This window comes from Phoxinus phoxinus (assembly GCF_949152265.1).
Source record: "Phoxinus phoxinus genome assembly, chromosome: 17".
Lineage (NCBI taxonomy): Eukaryota > Metazoa > Chordata > Actinopteri > Cypriniformes > Leuciscidae > Phoxinus > Phoxinus phoxinus.
The window spans coordinates 2942670-2964676 of NC_136892.1; the positions used below are offsets into that span (position 1 = coordinate 2942670).

Genomic DNA, 22007 nt, shown 5'->3' on the forward strand with positions numbered 1-22007 from the left:
TCTATATCTATATCAGACGTGCTGCAGCGTTAATTTTGCGTGAAAAGTTTGTTTTATCGATAAAATTAAACACTAATTTCACATATATTGTCTTTCAATAATTCAAGCATTTTTCAAGTACCTTTTTCATGGGTTTTTCAGGACTTAAATGTCAAAAAGTCCAATATGAGTACTTCAAGCACCGAGTACGAACCCTGCTACTAGCAGTCAGAAACTGCCAAAAAGTCACATGTAACGCGTCAATTGACCATTCGCAAAGACCCGCCCCCTTTAGTTACTGTCGCTATGTCCGACAAGCTACGCCGCTCTCACACACACCATGTTCTCACACAGTGAAAAATACATTGCGGAGCAGAGAGGACACTGACAGACAGGACAGACCAGCTTACTTTTGATATTAAACAAAGTCTCACCTTTCAAATTTGGTCATTTTTAAAAAGAAATGTAAACAATAAATAGCGTTTTGTGGCTCTTTAATGTGTGTGACAGATCGCTGTGTCGCCTCAGTTAAAGCCGCTCGTGAACCGATCATCTCTTCCTTCTAGTTCATTTATAGCATCAAATAAACATGAATGAACATCAGAAGGAATATTGTTTTAACCGTGGAAAGGCGTCAGTACACTCCGCTTCTCAAGCTCAAATCCTCCCATGTTAATCTACTAACTCTCCTGACTGCTTTGTCCGACAGAAATGGCGTATGGCGAAGTATGATTGGTCAGATTACCTGTCAATCAAACTCCATGCGAAGGGTCAATTGGAAGGAATTGGCCAAATCCGTCATTCGGATTGTAAGGAATGGTTTAAACCATTTCAAATGCGATCGAGAGGACATGTAAACTCTTGATGATCGGAGTAAAAACCGAAACTGGAGAGTACTGCGCATGTGCAATGACGTAGACATAATGGCGTAATGACGTATGACACGAGGAACAAGCTGTTGTTTGTGTTGAATGAAGCGTCATTTTAAAACACTCCTTCCTTCGGTCTGTGAAGTGGAGCAGGACAACGACCCATCAGTCCTGGTTTCAGACTTTCATCCACAGGCGACTTGTTCTGGGTGCGGGAAGGGATGTATTTATCACTCAATTAATGAATGATGCGGTGCTAGAATGTCATGACTAGATGTTTTGCAACCAACAACTAATTGACCCTTCGCAGGGAGTTTGATTGACAGGTGATCTGACCAATCATAATCCACCGAATCCACCATTTTTGACCTACAAAGCAGTCAGGAGAGTTAGTAGATTAACGTTGGAGGATTTGAGCTTGAGAAGCGGAGTGTACTGACGTCTTTCCGCGGTTAAAACAACATTCCTTCTGATGTTCATTCATGTTTATTTGATGCTATAAATGAACTAGAAGGAAGAGATGATCGGTTCACGAGCGGCTTTAACTGAGGCGACACAGCGATCTGACACACACATTAAAGAGCCACAAAACACTATTTATGGTTTAAATTTCTTTTTTTTAAAAGACCAAATTTGAAAGTTGAGACTTTAATTCATATAAAAAGTAACCCAAAAGTAACCTGGTCTGTCCTGTCTGTCAGATGTCGGACATAGCAACAGTAACTAAAGGGGCGGGTCTTTGCGAACGGTCAATTGCGTGCCTCATATTCATGTGATTCGGACAGTCACGGAAACATTGCACTTTGTATAAACAATAGCAGTAACACTGACACCGCAAACAAGGACGTAAACTCAGTGTACGTTTGCGTCAGCTTATGAATACACAGGAGTAATTGTTAACCCGGAGGAAATTTAAAATAAAGCACTGACAATGTTCACCGCTAATATGTGCTATTGGCATTTTTACATGACCCATTTTACCTAGCTCACAAGGTTTATTGCAAAACTACTTTACAAACTTTATGTGGGAACTGAAGGATTAAAGCAGAATGGACTCACTCTTTACTGCTCGATTTGTGTGAGGACTTCTCATCCACCTTGGACTTCTTATTGTCTGGTTTGATACCGTCGTCATCATTCTGTGGGAGAAACATAAGATTCAATAATAAGGTACACTACCTTTCAAAAGTTTGGGATCAGTAAAACATTGTTTAGTACTTTTTCAGCAAAGATTAGGGTTTGGTTTAGGGTTAGATGTAATTATGCATAATTTACCGTTATAAAAGGACACTAAAATAAACTGTTACCCAATTTTGATTTGTAAAAGCAACGTTACAATCAAACAAATGCACTTATCCGCAATCTCAGATGAATTTTTCACAGAGCTTGTCGCAATGCCATATGGGATAGCATTTCAAAAGATTTTTCATAAGATCGTGGCGTCTAAATTTTGCAATCGTTTGGTCTCAGGAACTCATGCTGCCCTTTAAAAGGCAGTGTGCTAGGATTTGAAACGGACCTAATATCGTGTTTAAAGGTGACATGTTTATTTCATCTCTCCTTCAGTGTGTAATATTGCTGTTTGTGAATGCAAATGATCTGCAAAGTTAAAAAGCACAACGTCCACAGCAAAGGGAGTGAATCTCAAGTCTCAGACTCATCGTCTGTAGTTCTGCCATTATTTGCATTTAAATTACGTGTTTTTCTTCCACCGTGAGGGCAAAAAACATTGTGTGGTCACTATAATTACCCTAGATATAATACTACTCATGAATTGAAACTCTATAGCCGCGTTTCCACCGCGGGAACTTTCCCCAGGAACTAGGAACTTTGGGCTGGTACTCGGTGTGTTTACACCGCAGGAATCAGGGTCTAAACGAAGTTCCGGGTAAATATTTCCTCCTCAGAAAGTCCCTGCTGGCGAGGTAGTACTTTTTAAAAGTTCAGGAACTTTCGGGGGCGGGACTTGTGTACTGAACATGCGGATTGGTTGTGTTCACGCCGCATTTTGACTGGATGACTCCACGCAGCATTCTATTTTAACAAGCATTTTTAAAAAATCTATTGCGGTTCGTGGCTTCATGCATTAAGAGTTGTCTGTCTGCAAATATGGAATTTAATTAAAAATAAAAAAAAAAACACAGCTGGACTGGACAGACGACGAGGTTCAGGCTTTATTAAGCGTATTGTAACAGGACATTTTCTGCGCGTTCGTCCTAGCCATGTCCGCAATACATCAAAAACACAACTACAGCACAATTTTAATCTCCTCCATACTTATAAATGTGGCGCTCAAAACTGATTACTGTCCGTCGCAGACTGGGAGGAGCAGACGCGCGCAGTTTATAATCTTCCCTGTACTGTAGACCGCGGTGTAAACGCAGAAAGCAACCGGTCTGGGGCAAAAAAAGTTCCTGGGAAAAAAGTTCCTGGGACAAATTGTTCCGGGTAATTTCGGTGGAAACGCGGCTAATTATGGTAAGGGGTGTTACATTTCTGACACATGATCTAAAATATAAATAATGATAAAGATAGTAAGATACAATTCAAAAAATGGCGATAATGGCACAGAGGAACAATATAGTTGGAATCACTTCCATAACGATTTTTTTTCCAGCTGATGAACGATAAAAACATTGGCAGCCAATGAGAATCCTATTTAGAAAGATGTCCTTTTTTTAACTTTAAATCATGTAAATGTATTAGCAGACGCCAAAAAAAATAAATTATGAACATGTAAATAAGCAAAAGTGCATGTTATTTCATTTCAATAAATGATGCCATGCTTGATTTGGTTTAGATTTACTTATTGCGCCCTCTTGTGGGCATAGGAGACAATGCAGCAGTTTTGCCTCTAACATTAAGTATCGCCTTTAAAATTTGAAATAAAATATACTTTGAATTTTGCTAATATTTAATAATTTAGCTTATCAATCAGAGCAGACTGGGCAGGTTTTAAACAGACTGAGCATTTTGTGTAGAGTCAGTCACAGTATGAGAAAAATAATGTATTTTTTGAACTTTAAATCATGTAAATGTATTAGCAGACCCCCAAAATGTTTTATTATGAACGTGTATTTTAAATGAAATCGGCTCCAACCAACCTTGTGTTTTCTCTTGGCCTTGCTGGCTCCCTTTTCTCCCGGCTGCTTCTGCAACTCCTTGGCTTCCCCAGGCGAGCTCCTCTCCACCTTCACCTCCGTGTCCTTGAACAGGCGTCCCGGGACTCTGGACAGCAGGTTCAGGTCGATCTGCACCAGCAGTCGGGGGGGCAGCCTGTTCTCCGGGTCGCTCAGTGGGGAGAGCATGGGCGAGAACAGGGCGGACGGGTTCTCGGGATACTCTCTCGGCGTCTGCGAGGACGACGGCACGCTCACGTTGCCCTCGGAGTCCGACGAGGACGACTCCACGATCTCACGGGATTTCTTGGGGGCTTTTTTGCGTTTGTCTGATGATGCTGGTCGAGGAGAGGAGGTTTTGGGCTCCTTCTTGATGTTGGGTTTGCGAGGGCCCTTGTTGGCGGCGCGGGCGCGGTGTGAGGGGATCTCAGGCGAGGGTTCGGTCTCTACTTTCAACCCACCTTTGGGTTCCTCCACCACTGGCGGCTTCTCAGGCTTTTTAGGCTGTTTTTTACCCACAACTCGTCGCCCACCCTGACTTGCGCCCTCACTTTGAGCGGGAGACTTCTGACTTCGCCTTTGCCAGCTCTCTGAGCTCTTCTGATTGGGCCGAAGGTCTCGTCCCGAGGACGGCGTCGGGTCTTTAGATCCCGGGCCACTGTAGACTCGGCTCGAGCTGGTTTCTCGGCTCTCTTTCTTATACTTTGTTGGCGTCGTGCTGCTGTTCTCCACCGGAGAAGCCGGGGACAACTTGTTGTCCTTCTTGATCCAGTTTTCCAGCCCCCATTTGTTAGCAGTGGACTGTTCCCGCTGCGGTCAAACGGGGAAACTTGCATTGAGTGCGACATCAAACTCGGATAAGCATAAAACAATTCAAATGTTCCATCATTGATCATTATTTTAACGCTATTAAGCTGCTTTGAATCAAACTGTATTGTATAAAGCGCAATATTAGCATACACTGCATTCCATAACTGGTCATTATTGAGCAACATAAATGCATTCATTCACAAATGTAAGTTTTAGGTTGCAACTGGTATCAGTACTTATATAAGGGGTCCTTCATGATCATGCAGTGCTACTCTGTCTGTATAGACCAATTTCGAGCCGACGTCACGACGTTAGCTGGAGGCAAAGCTGCCAATACAAACCAGCACAGATTCGGCTACATAATAAGGAGCTTAAATTATTATTATTAAAATGTCATCTTGTTGTGTTGTTGGGTACAAGAATCGATGAAAATGTTTAATTTCTAGAAAATATTCACATCATTAAAATGTGGCTAGACATGAACTTCGGATTGCAACACACAAGTCTTGTGACCATTCAGCACACAGTTATCTGAAGATTAATACGCCCTAAGTTTCTCTTTACGCTCAGTTTCTCTATCGGGTCGGTGTAGAAGTCAGGCCACTCGACCGGAGGCAGCGCTAACGTTAATCCTGTCAGATCGTCCATCATTGGCTGAGCGTGTACGGGTCGGCCAATCTGGTTCAGTCTGTTAAAATTAACTTTTGCAAATAACAATCGCGGTCCTGGACAGTGAGTGAGCTTGCACATTAAGATCAAATCTGATTTTGTCCAGTCATTGCTAACAAAACTGGCTAACTAGCGTTAGTGAAGTGGCCAGAGGGATCGCTCCGCCTCCACCTAAGCTCCGCCCACAAAAATCGCCACCATGTTCACTAACTGAAAAGCAGTCTACTAGAGGAGCGTGTTCATGAGAGTTGTGCCGGTGCTTCACCTCAGGAGTGGCAGCACGAGGCGGTTCGTTGGTCTCGCTCTCTGAAGAGCTGGTCTCGCTCTCGCTGTCAGAACTGGAGCTGCTCTCCGACCCGCTGCGACTGCTGGTGTCCTCTTGCTCAGCACCCCCGCTGTTATTACTGTTGTTACTGTATTATGAACACAGAAGATTGACATCAAATAGCAGCTACGCATATGCATTAGCAATTACTCAAATAATCAGATGCATTGACAACACCATATAGAAACGGTGCTTTCATAATTTATATTAAGAAAAATGGGTAATACTTTATTTTACAGTGTCCTTGTTACGTGTACTTAGTACTATAGTAATAACAGTAAATTATGCATAATTACATGCAACTAACCCTCAACCAAACCCTAACCCTATAGTAAGTACATGTAGTTGCTTAATATTACTCAGTGCTTAAATATATAAATTACACTGTAACAATGACACATTAAAATAAAGTGTAGCCGAGTATCTTCTTGTCGGCTACATGCTTCCTGATGGATCACCTACCAAGCATGCAACATTGCAAAGGCACATATAACAATGAGACTATGCCAAAAAAGCAAGTTAATTCACCTAAAGCAAGACTCAGCTTTGGTCAGTTGCACTACTTGTGCGAAAGTTACAACTTGGCTCGGTTTTGACGTTAAGGGGTGCAGTTACAAAACAAAACTTTACGTTGCACCATTTAAGCGATAGTTCACCCAAAAATGAAAATTCTGTCACTTATTACTCGCCCTCATGTTGTTCCAAATCTGTAGGAGTTTTTTTAGTGGAAGATATTTTATTATTATTAATGAGATATTTTAATGAAATCTGAGAGATTTCTGTCTCTCCACTGAGAGTCCACACGAGATCGTAAAACTGATCCATATGAATCAGGCAGTCAAGTAAAAACTTCCTGAAGAGACTTAATTTAGGCTTTTATTCACATTCAAAGCACAAATCTGATATGGTAAACGGAAGATATGATATGCTTGACGTGCGAGAACCAATGAGATTCATTCTCTGTTACGCATCACGTTTGAGCTTCAGCAAGAACCAATTTGGTTCATTTTCGTGTTACGCATCACGTTTGAGCTTCAGCAAGAACCAATGAGGTTCGTTTTCATGTTACGCATCACGTTTGAGCTTTAGCAAGAACCAATGAGGTTAATTCTCGTGTTACGCATCACGTTTGAGCTTTAGCAAGAACCAATGAGGTTCGTTTTCATGTTACGCATCACGTTTGAGCTTCAGCAAGAACCAATGAGGTTCATTCTCTGTTACGCATCACGTTTGAGCTTCAGCAAGAACCAATGAGGTTCATTCTCTGTTACACATCACGTTTGAGCTTCTGCAAGAACCAATGAGGTTAATTCTCTGTTACGCATCACGTTTGAGCTTCTGCAAGAACCAATGAGGTTAATTCTCTGTTACGCATCACGTTTGAGCTTCTGCAAGAACCAATGAGGTTAATTCTCTGTTACGCATCACGTTTGAGCTTCTGCAAGAACCAATGAGGTTCATTCTCTGTTACGCATCACGTTTGAGCTTCAGCAAGAACCAATGAGGTTCATTCTCGTGTTACGCATCACGTTTGAGCTTCTTCAAGAACCAATGAGGTTCATTCTCGTGTTACGCATCACGTTTGAGCTTCTTCAAGAACCAATGAGGTTCATTCTCGTGTTACGCATCACGTTTGAGCTTCAGCAAGAACCAATGAGGTTCATTTTCGTGTTACGCATCACGTTTGAGCTTCTGCAAGAACCAATGAGGTTCATTCTCGTGTTACGCATCACGTTTGAGTTTCTACAATAACCAATGAGGTTCATTCTCGTGTTACGCATCACGTTTGAGCTTCTGCAAGAACCAATGAGGTTCATTTTCATGTTACGCATCACGTTTGAGCTTCTGCAAGAACCAATGAGGTTCATTCTCGTGTTACGCATCACGTTTGAGCTTTAGCAAGAACCAATCAGATTCATTCTCTGTTATGCATCACGTTTGAGCTTCAGCAAGAACCAATGAGGTTCATTTTCGTGCTACGCATCACGATTGAGCTTTAGCAAGAACCAATGAGGTTCATTCTCTGTTACGCATCACGTTTGAGTAAATCTGTTCAACATATAAAGCGATCAGAAAAATTACTAAACCACGCAATTCATATGGATTAGTCTTAAGATCTCTTTATGAATATTTTGAAGCGTCAAAGGGGTAGTTGCATAACTGTCAATGGAGGGATAAGAAAGCTCTCAGATTTCATTACAAGTATCTTCATTTGTGTTTTGAAGATGAACGAAAGTCTTACGGGTTTGGAACGACATGATGGTGAGCAATTAATGAAACCTTTTTTCGGTGAACAACCCCATTAAGGCTAAACTACCAGTGCATGGGAGAAGTGTTTTATTTCGTCACCCTCTCCCATGGAATCAAACAAATGAAGTCTTCTACCTCTCTAAATATCAGCTGCAGTTTTGAGTGAGAACAAACATGAGTGTGTCACCTTGCTGAGGTGTTTCGGGACGTGTTTTTGGCAGGATCTTGCTCTCCGTCACTGTCTTCGCTGGTGCTGAGCTTCAGATCGTCCTGCAGTGTGCTACAACAACAGCAGGACAACAGGACTTACTGAGATACTGAGACGTGTGGATTTCCCCAAGATAAAAAACTTTTAAAACTACTGTAAAAACAATATAGGATATATTCCATTAGGACATTTCCAATTTCTATTAAAAGAAATAAAGATAAATGCAAGTTATCGGAGGACAGAATCTGTGTTATGCTACAGATCAGAACGAAAATAATAGTAATAATAATAATAACAAGAATAATAATAAAATGATTGTCTGTTATCATTATAAACTGAAGATGCAGTCCACAAAGCCTAACTTGAATAGCACTCGGAAATGTTCTTTTATACGCAATTACTCTCCCTCATGTTGTTCCATGTTCCCCGTAAGACTTTGTCATCTTCAGAACACAAATGAAGATATTTGTGATTAAATCTGAGAGCGGTCTCACTCCTCCATAGGCTTCTGTTGTAATTGAAACTTGCAGACCCAGAAAGTTAGTAAAGACAATGTTTAAAATAGTCAGAGTGACTACAGCGGCTCAACCTTGAGTTTATCAAGCGACGAGAATACTTTTTGTGCGCAAAAACACCCCAAAAAATACTGAACTCTTGATGTTCTTCCGTGTGTTCCTCTGAGTGAGTTCACGTAGTGTGACAAGCGCAGCACTTCTGGGTCGTACGTCAGAACGGAGGCTCACTATTGGCCGACGCTGGTCATGTGTGTGACGTGTGTGACGCGTGTGACGTACAACACAGGAGCGCTGCGTTATTTTTGTGTTTTTTTTTGCGCACAAAAAGTATTCTCGTCGCTTGATAAACTTATGGTTGCGTTTATAATTTGTTATAACTTATAATTTGTGTTCCGAAGATGAACGAAAGTCTTGCGGGGTTGGAACAACATGACAGAATTGACATTTTTGGGTGAACTAACCCTTTAAAAGAATTGCACATCTAAAATGATTCTCATAGCCTACGTTCACACTGTCAGTCCAAATCCGAATATTTGCGCATCCGATTGGAATCGGATCTAAAATGATTGATGTCCACACGGCGTATCGCAACTGTTCAGATCCGATGTGTGTCCATGCAGCGCTTTCGTTTTCTTGAATATCTGCATTGTTTCAATAGCGTTGCGTTGGTAGGAATACAACAACAACCACAACCACAAAAGGAGGGGATTGCAATAGAGATGTTGTCTTATTTACATTTTACAACATGACGATGTGCATCCGCCGAGCTGAACCACTTCTCTGTCGGTTTACAAACATGTTTACGTTATATTGACATTTTCTGCTTATCCGGCACTTTGTAATAACACTGGCTTGTTTTGGCAGCGACTTGCAGCAAAAAACGCCTGACGTTTACATTAGAAAGTCACAAAACACGTGAAATCCGATCCGTGCGGTCAGACTGAAACTCGATTTGAATAGGATTTCAAACCACATATGAATGTAGCTTGAAACAGATTTGTATTAAATTGCATTTCATGTGATTTATTGCTGTTCACATTAGTTAACTCCGATCAGATTTCAATCGGAAATGCACAAAAATTGGATTTGGACTGACAGTCTGAACGTAGCCATATTGATGTACAGTCTGAATTAGATTGCATTGGGTTGAAATATTCAACTGATCAAATATCAATATATTTGGTAAACAGAACGAGCTCCGGGTGGATGTCCTTCAGCCTATCGGAGACTCACTTGGACTGGTCGCTGTCGCTGGGCTTTGACGGGTGACTGGTGGAGGCGCTCTTCCCTGAGATTTTTTCTGAGCGAGGGAGAATCAGCACACAAACAAATGCATCAATTTAAAAGGCTAAAGAAACACTTAAGTCTCATTAAATGACTGCTAGAACTTACTTTGTGCCCCAAAAGACAGGTGCTGGGCATCCTACAACAAAGAAGCTAACAATTACAAACTGAATACACATATACATCGCAACAAAAAGTTTGACTGGTTTCAAATGATAAACCGGTAGATACACCGTGGAATGAAGAAACGCAATGACAATCATGCATTTTGTAGTGCAGCTTATGGGTACAAATCCATACTTTCTGCATCGAACTAGTCAAATAAAAATGTGGTGTTCATGTAGTACATTAGTGTTTTCTCAGATTACTGATGCACTTACACAGTTTTATGCACTATTGTAACCTAATGTTCCTTGCATGCACATTAAGGAAATTATATTTTATTTAAGTTTTTTTTTTCAAAAGTTAATGCACTTTAAAAAGTGAATGTTATTTCATTTCAATTGATTTGGCTTATATCTGCTTCTTGCGCTCGCTTGCGCCCTCTTGTGGACATTGGAGACAATACAGCACTGTTTTCCTCTAACATTAGTAAATATTGCCTTTAGAATCTGAATATAATTCCCATTACAAGAAATTTAGCTTTCCAGCCATTTTGACAGCCCTACATTGAACGACTATGTTTATACTATCCTGCAAACATGATTAAGTGTGTGTGTGTGTGTGTGTGTGTGTGTGTGTGTGTCTCAGGTGTTTGTGACCACAGAGACCCGTTCGTTTCTGACCTTGGCGGTGGAGAAAGGAAATTTCGAAGGTTCAGTCTTGCAGGGCGTGTGAATGGCTGTCAGCGGAGGAGGCCAGACCTGAGTCATTTCCTGGAGAAGAAAACACAGTTCAATTGCAGAAACCAGAGATCAAGCTGGTTTTAAAACTAATCTTCCCTTCTGCACTTTGACATCGTCATTTCTTCTATCTGCCTTTTTATAGCCGGATTGCATTTAGACCTTCAGTCTAATGCGTCTCCAGTGGACAGCGATCTCAGCACCACTTAGCATGAGAGCTAACTGAAACATGTCCAAGACTTAGCATATGTGACCCTGGATCACAAACCCAGTCTGGAGCCGCACGGGTATATCTGTGGCAATAGCCAACTATACATTGTATGGGTCAAAATAATAGATTTTTCTTTTATGCCAAAAATCATGAGGATATTAAGTAAAGATCATGATCCATGAAGATATTTAGTACATGTCCTACCGTAAATATATAAAACATGTATTTTTGTGAGTGAATGCAGCACAATCGTGAACATAAATGCACAAATTTAAAGGAGATTTTCTCAATGTTTAGATTTTTTGCTCCCTCAGATTCTAGATTTTCAATAGTTGTGTCTCGACCAAATATTGTCCTATCCTAACAAACCACACATCAATGGAGAGATTATTTATTCAGCTTTCAGATGATGTATACATCTCAATTTCAAAAAATGTACCCATGTTTTGTGGTCCAGGGTCACATGTGTTAAAAATATTGATATTTAAATAAAAGTGCTTTCCAGAATTTCTTGCGGTTCCTTTCTTTACGAACGGATTAGAAGTGAAGAAAACGGGAAAAAGTTTTAGAGTTCTTATCTTAGAGTAACGAGAGAAACTGGGTAGCTGACAAACTTTGAGGTTGGCTAGTCGAAAAGTTTGAAATAGGTTTTAAATCTTGAAGTTTTAAGGTAAAAAAAACAGACCATATTAAGACTATTCTAGATCCCATCAGACGACTAAAAAAACACATTAGCATGTTTTCATTTGCTCCAAGCATGTTTTATCATACCCGTATGCATTGTTTGCATGTTTTAAACATTTTGCTAAGAGTTTCTAAACACTGCTAGTCCATAGTCAACATTTCAACATAGGCTACTGCTAGGCATTTTTAGCATTTAACATATTGCTACGTGTTGCAAGGCATTGTTAGTTTATTGTCAGCATATTTTAACAAGTAGCTAGTCATTTTTACCATGTTTTAACATTGTTAATATGTAGCACATTGCTAAGCGTTGCTAACATGTTACTAAACACTGCTAGTTCATAATCAACATTTCAACATAATGCTAGGCATTTTTAACATTTAATTTATTGCTACATGTTGTTAGGCACTGTTAGCTTGTTAACATTAACCATATTGTTAAGTGTTGATAACATGTTGCTAGACATTGCTAGCACATTTTAACATGTAACATACAGCTAAGCGTTTGCGAACACGGGCTACAAAACACTGCTAGTCTGTCGTCAACATTTCAAAATACTGCAGGGCATTGTTAGCATGTCGTCAACATTTAACATATTGCTACATGTTTCTAACATGTTGCCAAGCATTGTTAATCCATTCAGCATTTTTAACATGCTGCTAGGCATTGTTAGCATGTTTTAACATTATGCTAAGTACTGCTAGTCTGCATTTTTTTATGTTGTTAACATGTAGCACATTGATAAGCGTTGCTAACATGTTACTAAACCCCGCTAGTCCGTTGTCAACATTTAAAAATGCTGCTAGCTATTTTTAGCATTTAACATATTGCAAGGCATTGTTAGTTTATTGTCAGCATATTTTAACATGTTGTTAGGCATTGTTAACATGTTTTAACATTTGGCATATTGTGTTGTTAGGCATCGCTAGTCTGTTGTCACCATATTTAAACATGTTGCCAGGCAATGCTAAAACACTTTAACATGTTAACATGTAGCATACAGCTAAGCGTTTGCTAACACGCACTGCTAAATACTGCTAGTCTGTCGTCAATATTTCAACATACTGCTGGGCATTGTTAGCATGTTGTTAACATTTAGCCTATTGCTACATGTTTCTAACATGTTGCCAAGCATTGTTGATCTGTTTTCAGCATTTTTAACATGCTGCTAGGCATTGTTAACATGTTTTAGCACGTTTTTAACAGTTAGCATTTTGCTAAGCGTTGCTAAGCACTGCTAGTCTGTTGTCAGCATGTTTTAACATGTTGTTAACATGTAGCATATTGCTAAGCACTGCTAGGCATGGTTAGCATGTTGTTAGTATTTAACATTGCTCCATGTTGAAACATGTTGCAAGGCATTATTAGTTTGTTGTCAGCATATTTTAACACATAGCTAGTCATATTTATCATGTTTTAACGCTGTTAAGCATTGCTAACATGTTACTAAACACTGCTAGTCCGTCGTCAGCATTTTTTAACATGCTGCTAGGCACTGTTAGCAATAAACACGCGTAAAACAAGCTAAGTTGAGTAAATTATAACAACGTTAAGATTTCAGTGTTCTTTTACTATTGACAGCAAATAATAAAATGGTTCTTACCTTTAAAATCTCATCAACACAGCTCGCATCTCCTCCCATTGAACCCTGCGAGAGTGAACACAACCACACAGATCGTTGAGCAACACAATCATCAAACATACAGGGTTGTTTATGACTACGGCTCAAGTGTAACTTATAATGTGTAAAACCCATACATGCTTCCAGCCAGTGTCATTTTAAATGGGTCATATAATTGATTGATTTAATTAATAATATTATTATTCTAATAACAGGTCCTTATTTCCTCAATGGTTCATGCTAAAGTCTTGCTGTGTTTTATGCTAGCGAGCCAAAACGCTACCATGAATCCTGAAGAAACTCGGTCTGACTAAACAAAACTGCTTGATTACATTTTTCCCTTGCATGCTGCAAGCGTGTGTGTGTGTGTGTGTGTGTGTGTGTGTGATGCAACTGAGCGGTGCCACATTTATACAACTAATTCCCTGCATATACACACACAAAACACAAAATCTGAAGGCGTAAAAGTCTCAATACTTGTAATTATGTTATTTATGGGCACATCTGGAGTGTCTTATGACATGTCATACAAACATTTGTGTGCCTTCTGGGTATCGTATTCGGAGGTACAATAGAGCAATGTGTGTTTTTTTTTGTCCAGAACTAATATTTTAAGACCAAAAATATTTTAAAATATTTGTTTTTTCATACAATGACCTTTCAATGACAAGGAGAGGGCAGTTCAGGTTGAGAAATGTCATGTAGTGCACCTCCACAAACACGTAAAAGACATTTCTAAAGTAATAACTTTAAACTTTTAACCTTTAAATAAATACTTCTTAAAACTTAGGGATGCACAGATATGAAAATTTTGGCCGATGACGATAATTCTTTTATAATTTTTTTAGCGCCTCGCAGGACTGGACAAAAGTGAAGCAAACTCCGCGAGCCACACACTGCACGAGAGAGACCAAGTGTGTCCGAGAGCGCACGATAGAGTGTGTCTGCGCGCGAGTGTGTTTGCGCGCGAGCGACAGTGCGCGCGGAGAGACAGAGTGTGTCCGAGCATTTGTAAATTGGTACATAGTAATATATAATTACTATATAAGAGACATGGAAGTTTGATAAATGGACAACAATATATATATATTAGGGATGCAAATTATCGATTAATTCATTAATCATTAGTTGATTGACCTTATCGATCGATTAACGATTAACTGATAAGCGGCTATTTTCCTGAGAATGTAAATTTCTCACGGTATCAATAGTGTCTATAACATAAAAAGCTAAATATTGCCTACATTTGCACAAAACAAAGGCTGCGAATGAACACACAAACTTAGTCATAATGAAGGTGTAAAATGGTCCCAAACAAAACGCGCTCGCTTTGTTTCGCGGTTGAGCAGCGCACGCGCATGACCTGCTTAATCATGATCGAGAAGTTGTATCGATTAAATGTATTATCGACAATTAATCGATCGTCGATTAATCGTTGACATCCCTAATATATACAGGTCCTTCTCAAAAAATTTGCATATTGTGATAGTTCATTATTGTCCATAATGTAATGATAAAAATTAAACTTTCATATATTTTAGATTCATTGCACACCAACTGAAATATTTCAGGTCTTTTATTGTTTTAATACTGATGATTTTGGCATACAGCTCATGAAAACCCCAAATTCCTATCTCAAAAAATTTGCATATTTCATCCGACCAATAAAAGAAAAGGGTTTTTCATACAAAAATAGTCAACCTTCAAATAATTATGTTCAGTTATGCACTCAATTCTTGGTCGGGAATCCTTTTGCAGAAATGACTGCTTCACTGCGGCGTGGCATGGAGGCGATCAGCCTGTGGCACTGCTGAGGTGTTCTGGAGGCCCAGGACGCTTCGATAGCGGCCTTAAAGGGTTAGTTCACCCAAAAATGAAAATAATGTCATTAATGACTCACCCTCATGTCGTTCTAAGCCCGTAAGACCTCCGTTCATCTTCGGAACACAGTTTAAGATATTTTAGATTTAGTCCGAGAGCTTTCTGTCCCTCCATTGAAGCTGTATATACAGTATACTGTCCATGTCCATAAAGGTAATATAAACATCATCACAGTAGTCCATGTGACATCAGTGGGTTAGTTAGAAGTTTTTGAAGCATCGAAAATACTTTTTGGTCCAAAAATAACACAAAATAAGACTTTATTCAGCATTGTATTCTCTCCCGGGTCTGTTGTGAATCTGCGTTCAGGACTCCGCAGTGACGCTGCTGACGTAAGACGCTGCTGACGTGTTATCTGGTGCGCCCGAGCTTCGTTTACAGTCTGAGGGAGACGCACGCTATATTCAAGCTATTCTACATTGTTTGCGTGGATATCATTTTTTTAATGGTATGGTAAAATATCTTAAACTGTGTTCCGAAGATGAACGGAGGTCTTACGGGCTTAGAACGACATGAGGGTGAGTCATTAATGACATTATTTTCATTTTTGGGTGAACTAACCCTTTAAGCTAATCTAGAGTGTTGGGTCTTGCGTCTCTCAACTTTCTCTTCATAATATCCCACAGATTCTCTATGGGGTTCAGGTCAAGAGAGTTGGCAGGCCAATTGAGCACAGTAATACCATGGTCAGTAAACCATTTACCAGTGGTTTTGGCACTGTGAGTAGGTGCCAGGTCGTGGTGAAAAATGAAATCATCTCCATAAAGCTTTTCAGCAGATGGAAGCATGAAGTGCTCCAAAATCTCCTGATAGCTTGCTGCATTGACCCTGCCCTTGATCAAACACAGTGGACCAACACCAGCAGCTGACATGGCACCCCAGACCATCACTGACTGTGGGTACTTGACACTGGACTTCAGGCATTTTGGCATTTCCTTCTCCCCAGTCTTCCTCCAGACTCGGGCACCTTGATTTCCGAATGACATGCAAAATTTGCTTTCAGCCGAAAAAAGTACTTTGGACCACTGAGCAACAGTCCAGTGCTGCTTCTCTTCGCGGTTTCTGGTTAAACAGTGGCTTGACCTGGGGAATGTAGGCCATGTCCTGCACACGCCTGTGCACGGGGGCTCTGGATGTTTCTACTCCAGACTCAGTCCACTGCTTCCGCAGGTCCCCCAAGGTCTGGAAGCGGTCCTTCTCCACAATCTTCCTCAGGGTCCGGTCACCTCTTCTCGTTGTGCAGCGTTTTTTGCCACACTTTTTCCTTCCCACAGACTTCCCACTGAGGAGCTTTGATACGGCACTCTGGGAACAGCCTATTCGTTCAGAAATGTCTTTCTGTGTCTTACCCTCTTGCTTGAGGGTGTCAATGATGGCCTTCTGGACAGCAGTCAGGTCGGCAGTCTTACCCATGATTGCGGTTTTGAGTAATGAACCAGGCTGGGAGTTTTTAAAAGCCTCAGGAATCTTTTGCAGGTGTTTAGAGTTAATTAGTTGATTCAGATGATTAGGTTAATAGCTCGTGTAGAGAACCTTTTCATGATATGCTAATTTTTTGAGATAGGAATTTGGGGTTTTCATGAGCTGTATGCCAAAATCATCAGTATTAAAACAATAAAAGACCTGAAATATTTCAGTTGGTGTGCAATGAATCTAAAATATATGAAAGTTTAATTTTTATCATTACATTATGGACAATAATGAACTTTATCACAATATGCTAATTTTTGAGAAGGACCTATATATACAAATAAATACAAAATCCTACCATTAAATTAGCAGACTGATTTGAATCAGATAGACAGAAGATGCAAACACTTTCTTGTCTGTCCCTAATTACAAGGGGAATATTTTTTCCACAATTTGCAGCACTGAATTTTTCATTCTTTACTCTAAATGACTCTAAACTTCACTATATGCTCGGAAAGGATGAGCTGCAAAATACACACCATACGAGGTGGTCAATCCATTGTATTTTTTTGTGAATCTGTGCGTCTGGGAGTGTGAGAGTTTGTGCGTCTGTGAGTGTAGTGTAGAGAACAAGTTCTGACGTTTAAACAAATCCTGTTAAGTTTTCTGCTTTTTCTTTAAAAATTATTTATTGTTCTGACAGCTCAGGTCCCTTAAACAAAAATATACATCTTTTTGTGCACTTAAAATCTTATATATTTGGCAGATGTAAAGCATACATGTGTATGTTTTTTGTGTTAGTCAATAAAAAATAAAAAATATTATTACTTTAACAGCTCAGGGATGTTCAAGGAGCGACCTGTTTGTGCACTTTCTGAAGATGTTTTTGCACTGTGAATTTGCACTGTCAGTTCTGTTTTTGAATAAAGGGTTGTAAATTAATCGAAAAAAGAATAGACAGATTAATAGATTATTAAAATAATCGTTAGTTGCAGCCCTACTTATATGACAGACTTGTGCTGTGCATGTTGAACTTTACTGCATTTTCCTTTTTTGAAGTGATTCCAATCATATTTCAAGCAATTCAAAGCCATCATGTTGAACAGTGCGCATCTGAAGCGTCTCAGCTGGAGGAAATAATCTATTATTTATCGGCTTTCATATATCGGCCAGAATTTCTTATCGGGCCGATAACGATAACATAAAAAAATTACATATATTGGCCGATACCGATATAGTGGCCGATATATCATGCATCCATAGTTAAAATATTTAAGCTTCTTTATGTTAAGAACCTATGGGAACACAAGTAAACCCAAATAAGTTGGCAAAACTCAAAGTTTGAGGTTATCAGTTACATCAAACAAATTTTAAGTTTTAGTAAGCAGAATTTGCAGATTTTTATTTTGAACTGATACAATTGAATTACTATTAACTTGAAATATTTGAGTAAGTGAATTCATACATTTATCTTGAAATTAGGGCTGTAAGCGATTAATCGCAATTAATCGAATCCAAAATAAAAGTTTGTGTTTACATAATAAATGTGTGTGTATTGTGTAAAATATATACATGCATGTGTGTATTTATATGCACAAAATAATTAAAGAAAAATGTGTTATTTATATATGAAATAGTTCTATTTATATATAATATAAATCATATAAAAATATGTATGCAGTATATAAATGCATGTGTGTGTATTTATATATACAAAATAATTATACACAATACACACACATATATTATGTAAACACAAACTTTTATTTTGGATTTGATTAATTGCGATTAATCGTTTACAGCCCTACTTGAAATCATGTAAACTCAACTTAAATAATTTTAGTAGTGGAAACTTGGCCTAGCATAGCTTAGCATAGCATAGCACTTGCTGAATAACTACAACAATATAGAACATTTAACATATATCTGTTCTTAAACTAAACTATGGTAATCCTCAAAAAAAAAAAAAAACATTACAGAAACTCTTCTAAATTAACATAGCAAAACATCAAACAACTAAATCTCCCACACAAAAAAACTTATTTAAACTTTAGCATTTACTCGCCCTGTTGAGTGTCATGGCAAAGCATGCTGGGAAATACACATCCAAGCCCAGTTTGAGTTTCATTTAAGTTTGTCTAAAAAAAAAAAAAAAAACAAGTTCATGAAACTCAAAACAATTCAGATGATATAAAGAAAAAGAAAGTTATAAATACTCATTAAAGTTCATTTGATTGAACCAATTTGTTTAATTTAAGTTCGGCCTACTCAAACCAATTAATTATTTTAAGCATTAATGAAGGATAAGTCAGAAACAACTCAAGGTTCAGTGGATTTCCACACTTTCTGTATTTATAGCTGATTTTTAAGAATACTATTACCTATCCTACTTATTTATTATTACTTAACAGGGACTAAGTAGGCCAAAAGTACGACCATTCAATAGGCATCGGAAACAGTGAAGTGTTCATCGGTCATCTGTCCGACATCAGAAATTCAGAAATGGATGTTTTTTCAGGTTAGTTTCGACTTGGGTGCAGTAAAGTATTCTGGGCTCATCTGCGGTTGAAACATACGTTACTTGCAGAGCAACTGCTTTCTGCATGCATAATCTGATGGTGTAAAGTATACACATGGATTATTGATAATATATATCGCTGATAGCAAGAAGAAAGTCCTACAAGACCTATACACAAAAAACATGGAATATTAGTTTGACCTTATTTTTTCTAGTAGTTGCAACCTGAACATGGTTTAGACTGCAATGTTGTTGACTATGGTAACAAGCTAAACTGTATAAAAAAAAAAAAAAAAAAAAGCTAAAACCATAATGGTTTGAAAAAAAAAAAAAAAATTAAATAGGCAAATGCATTCAAATTCCCTGAAAGTCTTTGGGATGTGCTGGAGGAGACTTTACCGAGTGCTTGACTCACACACACATGATCCTGACCAACATTTGATGCATCTCTTGACAGAAATAAATGTGATGATATTTCCATCAAGAGGTGCATCAATTTCTGGTCAAGATCTTGTATTATTGCCAATGCAAGAGTCCAGCACTCTGTAAAGTCTCCTCCAGCACATCCCAAAGGCTTTCAGTGAAATTAAGGTCTGTGAAACTCTCGGGATAATCCCGCAGCGAACTCTCCTTCCTCTCTACGCAATCTCAGGATTGGATGATAGACTCAATATTTCCTCTTTTTGTCTCTTTTTAAGAAGAGAGAGAACCACAAAATCATCCTCACTGCTTGAAGACTCCATTTTGTATAGTTTTGGCGAACAGTATAATAACAAATAGTTATATTCGTCTGGCGGAAGCTAGTTATTTTAGATTATAAAGTTATAAATATGGGTATTTTCCTTACACAAACATCACTTCAGAAGGCCTTTATTAACCCTAGAGCGTGTGGAGCACTTTTATCATGGATAGATGCACTTTTATCATGGATAGATGCACTTTTATCATGGATAGATGCACTTTTAGATGCACTTTTATGATGGATAGATGCACTTTTATCATGGATAGATGCACTTTTATCATGGATAGATGCACTTTTATCATGGATAGATGCACTTTTATCATGGATAGATGCACTTTTATCATGGATAGATGCACTTTTAGATGCACTTTTATGATGGATAGATGCACTTTTATGATGGATAGATGCACTTATCATGGATAGATGCACTTTTATGATGGATAGATGCACTTTTATCATGGATAGATGCACTTTTATCATGGATAGATGCACTTTTATCATGGATAGATGCACTTTTATCATGGATAGATGCACTTTTATCATGGATAGATGCACTTTTATCATGGAGAGATGCACTTTTATCATGGAGAGATGCACTTTTATCATGGATAGATGCACTTATCATGGATAGATGCACTTTTAGATGCACTTTTATGATGGATAGATGCACTTTTATGATGGATAGATGCACTTATCATGGATAGATGCACTTTTATCATGGATAGAGACACTTTTATGACAAAACAGAAACAGCCACTAGCCAGTTAGCCTCTAGCCTAACGCCGTCGGGGTTTATGGGATCGGGCCGACGGTGAAAGAGGGAACTCTGATTGGCTGTTCAGCTTAGTGAAGAGTCAGTGCATGAGAATAATAGCAGAACAGCGAGCAAAGAAGTCAAAACGGTACAGATAGAAGCTGTTCTAGTGTTACGTCATCTTACCCGAGTGTTCCTTGGCAAATATTTAAATATTAACATGAGCGGAGTGGAATGAAGAAAGTGTTTAGCAGTATTGATATTGTTTATGGTTTGTGTATCTGCAGCTTGCAGCGTCGGTTTCCCTTTTTGAATGACGAATATAGATTAATATATCTGCAGAAATAAACAGTTGTCACATTTACGCGCACGCTAGCTGACAGTCGGCTGTAGTGCAGCTTTCCCGCCCCACGCGAGGCGACAACACAGTCGGCTTTCATCAGCGCTAGTTCTTTGGCGACGGTTTGGTGTGTCTCGGGCTTAAAGGATCGGCCTCTTCTGAACGGAGGCGGAGCAGCAGCTCATTTGCATTTAAAGGGACACTCGCACAAAAAGCGCGTTTTTGCTCACGCCCAAAAAGGGACACATTTGACAAGCTCTAATAAATGATCTGTGGGGTATTTTGAGCTAAAATTTCACAGGCACATTCTGGGGACACCATAGATTTATATTAACTGTTAATGTGTTACGCTAACACACCGGACACCTTCAGCTGTTGTTCTGTGTGCTGTTGTGTAGCTGAATAACTGTTAATGTGTTACGCTAACACACCGGACACCTTCAGCTGTTGTTCTGTGTGCTATTGTGTAGCTGAATAACTGTTAATGTGTTACGCTAACACACCGGACACCTTCAGCTGTTGTTCTGTGTGCTGTTGTGGAGCTGAATAACTGTTAATGTGTTACGCTAACACACCGCACACCTTCAGCTGTTGTTCTGTGTGCTATTGTGCAGCTGAATAACTGTTAATGTGTTACGCTAACACACCGGACGCTATTCAGCTGTTGTTCTGTGTGCTATTGTGGAGCTGAATAACTGTTAATGTGTTACGCTAACACACCGCACACCTTCAGCTGTTGTTCTGTGTGCTGTTGTGGAGCTGAATAACTGTTAATGTGTTACGCTAACACACCGCACACCTTCAGCTGTTGTTCTGTGTGCTGTTGTGTAGCTGAATAACTGTTAATGTGTTACGCTAACACACCGCACACCTTCAGCTGTTGTTCTGTGTGCTGTTGTGGAGCTGAATAACTGTTAATGTGTTACGCTAACACACCGGACACCTTCAGCTGTTGTTCTGTGTGCTGTTGTGGAG

General features: G+C 39.2%; 1 protein-coding gene across 15 annotated transcripts in view; it reads right to left on the reverse strand.

The window, feature by feature from the left end:
• Positions 1-22007, reverse strand: part of aff4 (AF4/FMR2 family, member 4) — a 68060-nt gene that overhangs the window by 13716 nt on the left and 32337 nt on the right. For 9 of the 15 annotated variants that reach the window (XM_079585069.1, XM_079585058.1, XM_079585068.1 and 6 more), the window contains 8 exons: positions 13370-13414; positions 10814-10903; positions 10137-10167; positions 9978-10044; positions 8209-8301; positions 5712-5859; positions 3953-4777; positions 1908-1987 (listed from right to left, as the gene is read on the reverse strand). In XM_079585069.1, coding sequence (XP_079441195.1) covers positions 1908-1987; positions 3953-4777; positions 5712-5859; positions 8209-8301; positions 9978-10044; positions 10137-10167; positions 10814-10903; positions 13370-13414 — 1379 coding nt within the window. The remainder of the gene's footprint in view (positions 1-1907; positions 1988-3952; positions 4778-5711; positions 5860-8208; positions 8302-9977; positions 10045-10136; positions 10168-10813; positions 10904-13369; positions 13415-22007) is intronic. The other 6 variants (XM_079585062.1, XM_079585061.1, XM_079585060.1 and 3 more) reach the window with 1 other exon arrangement.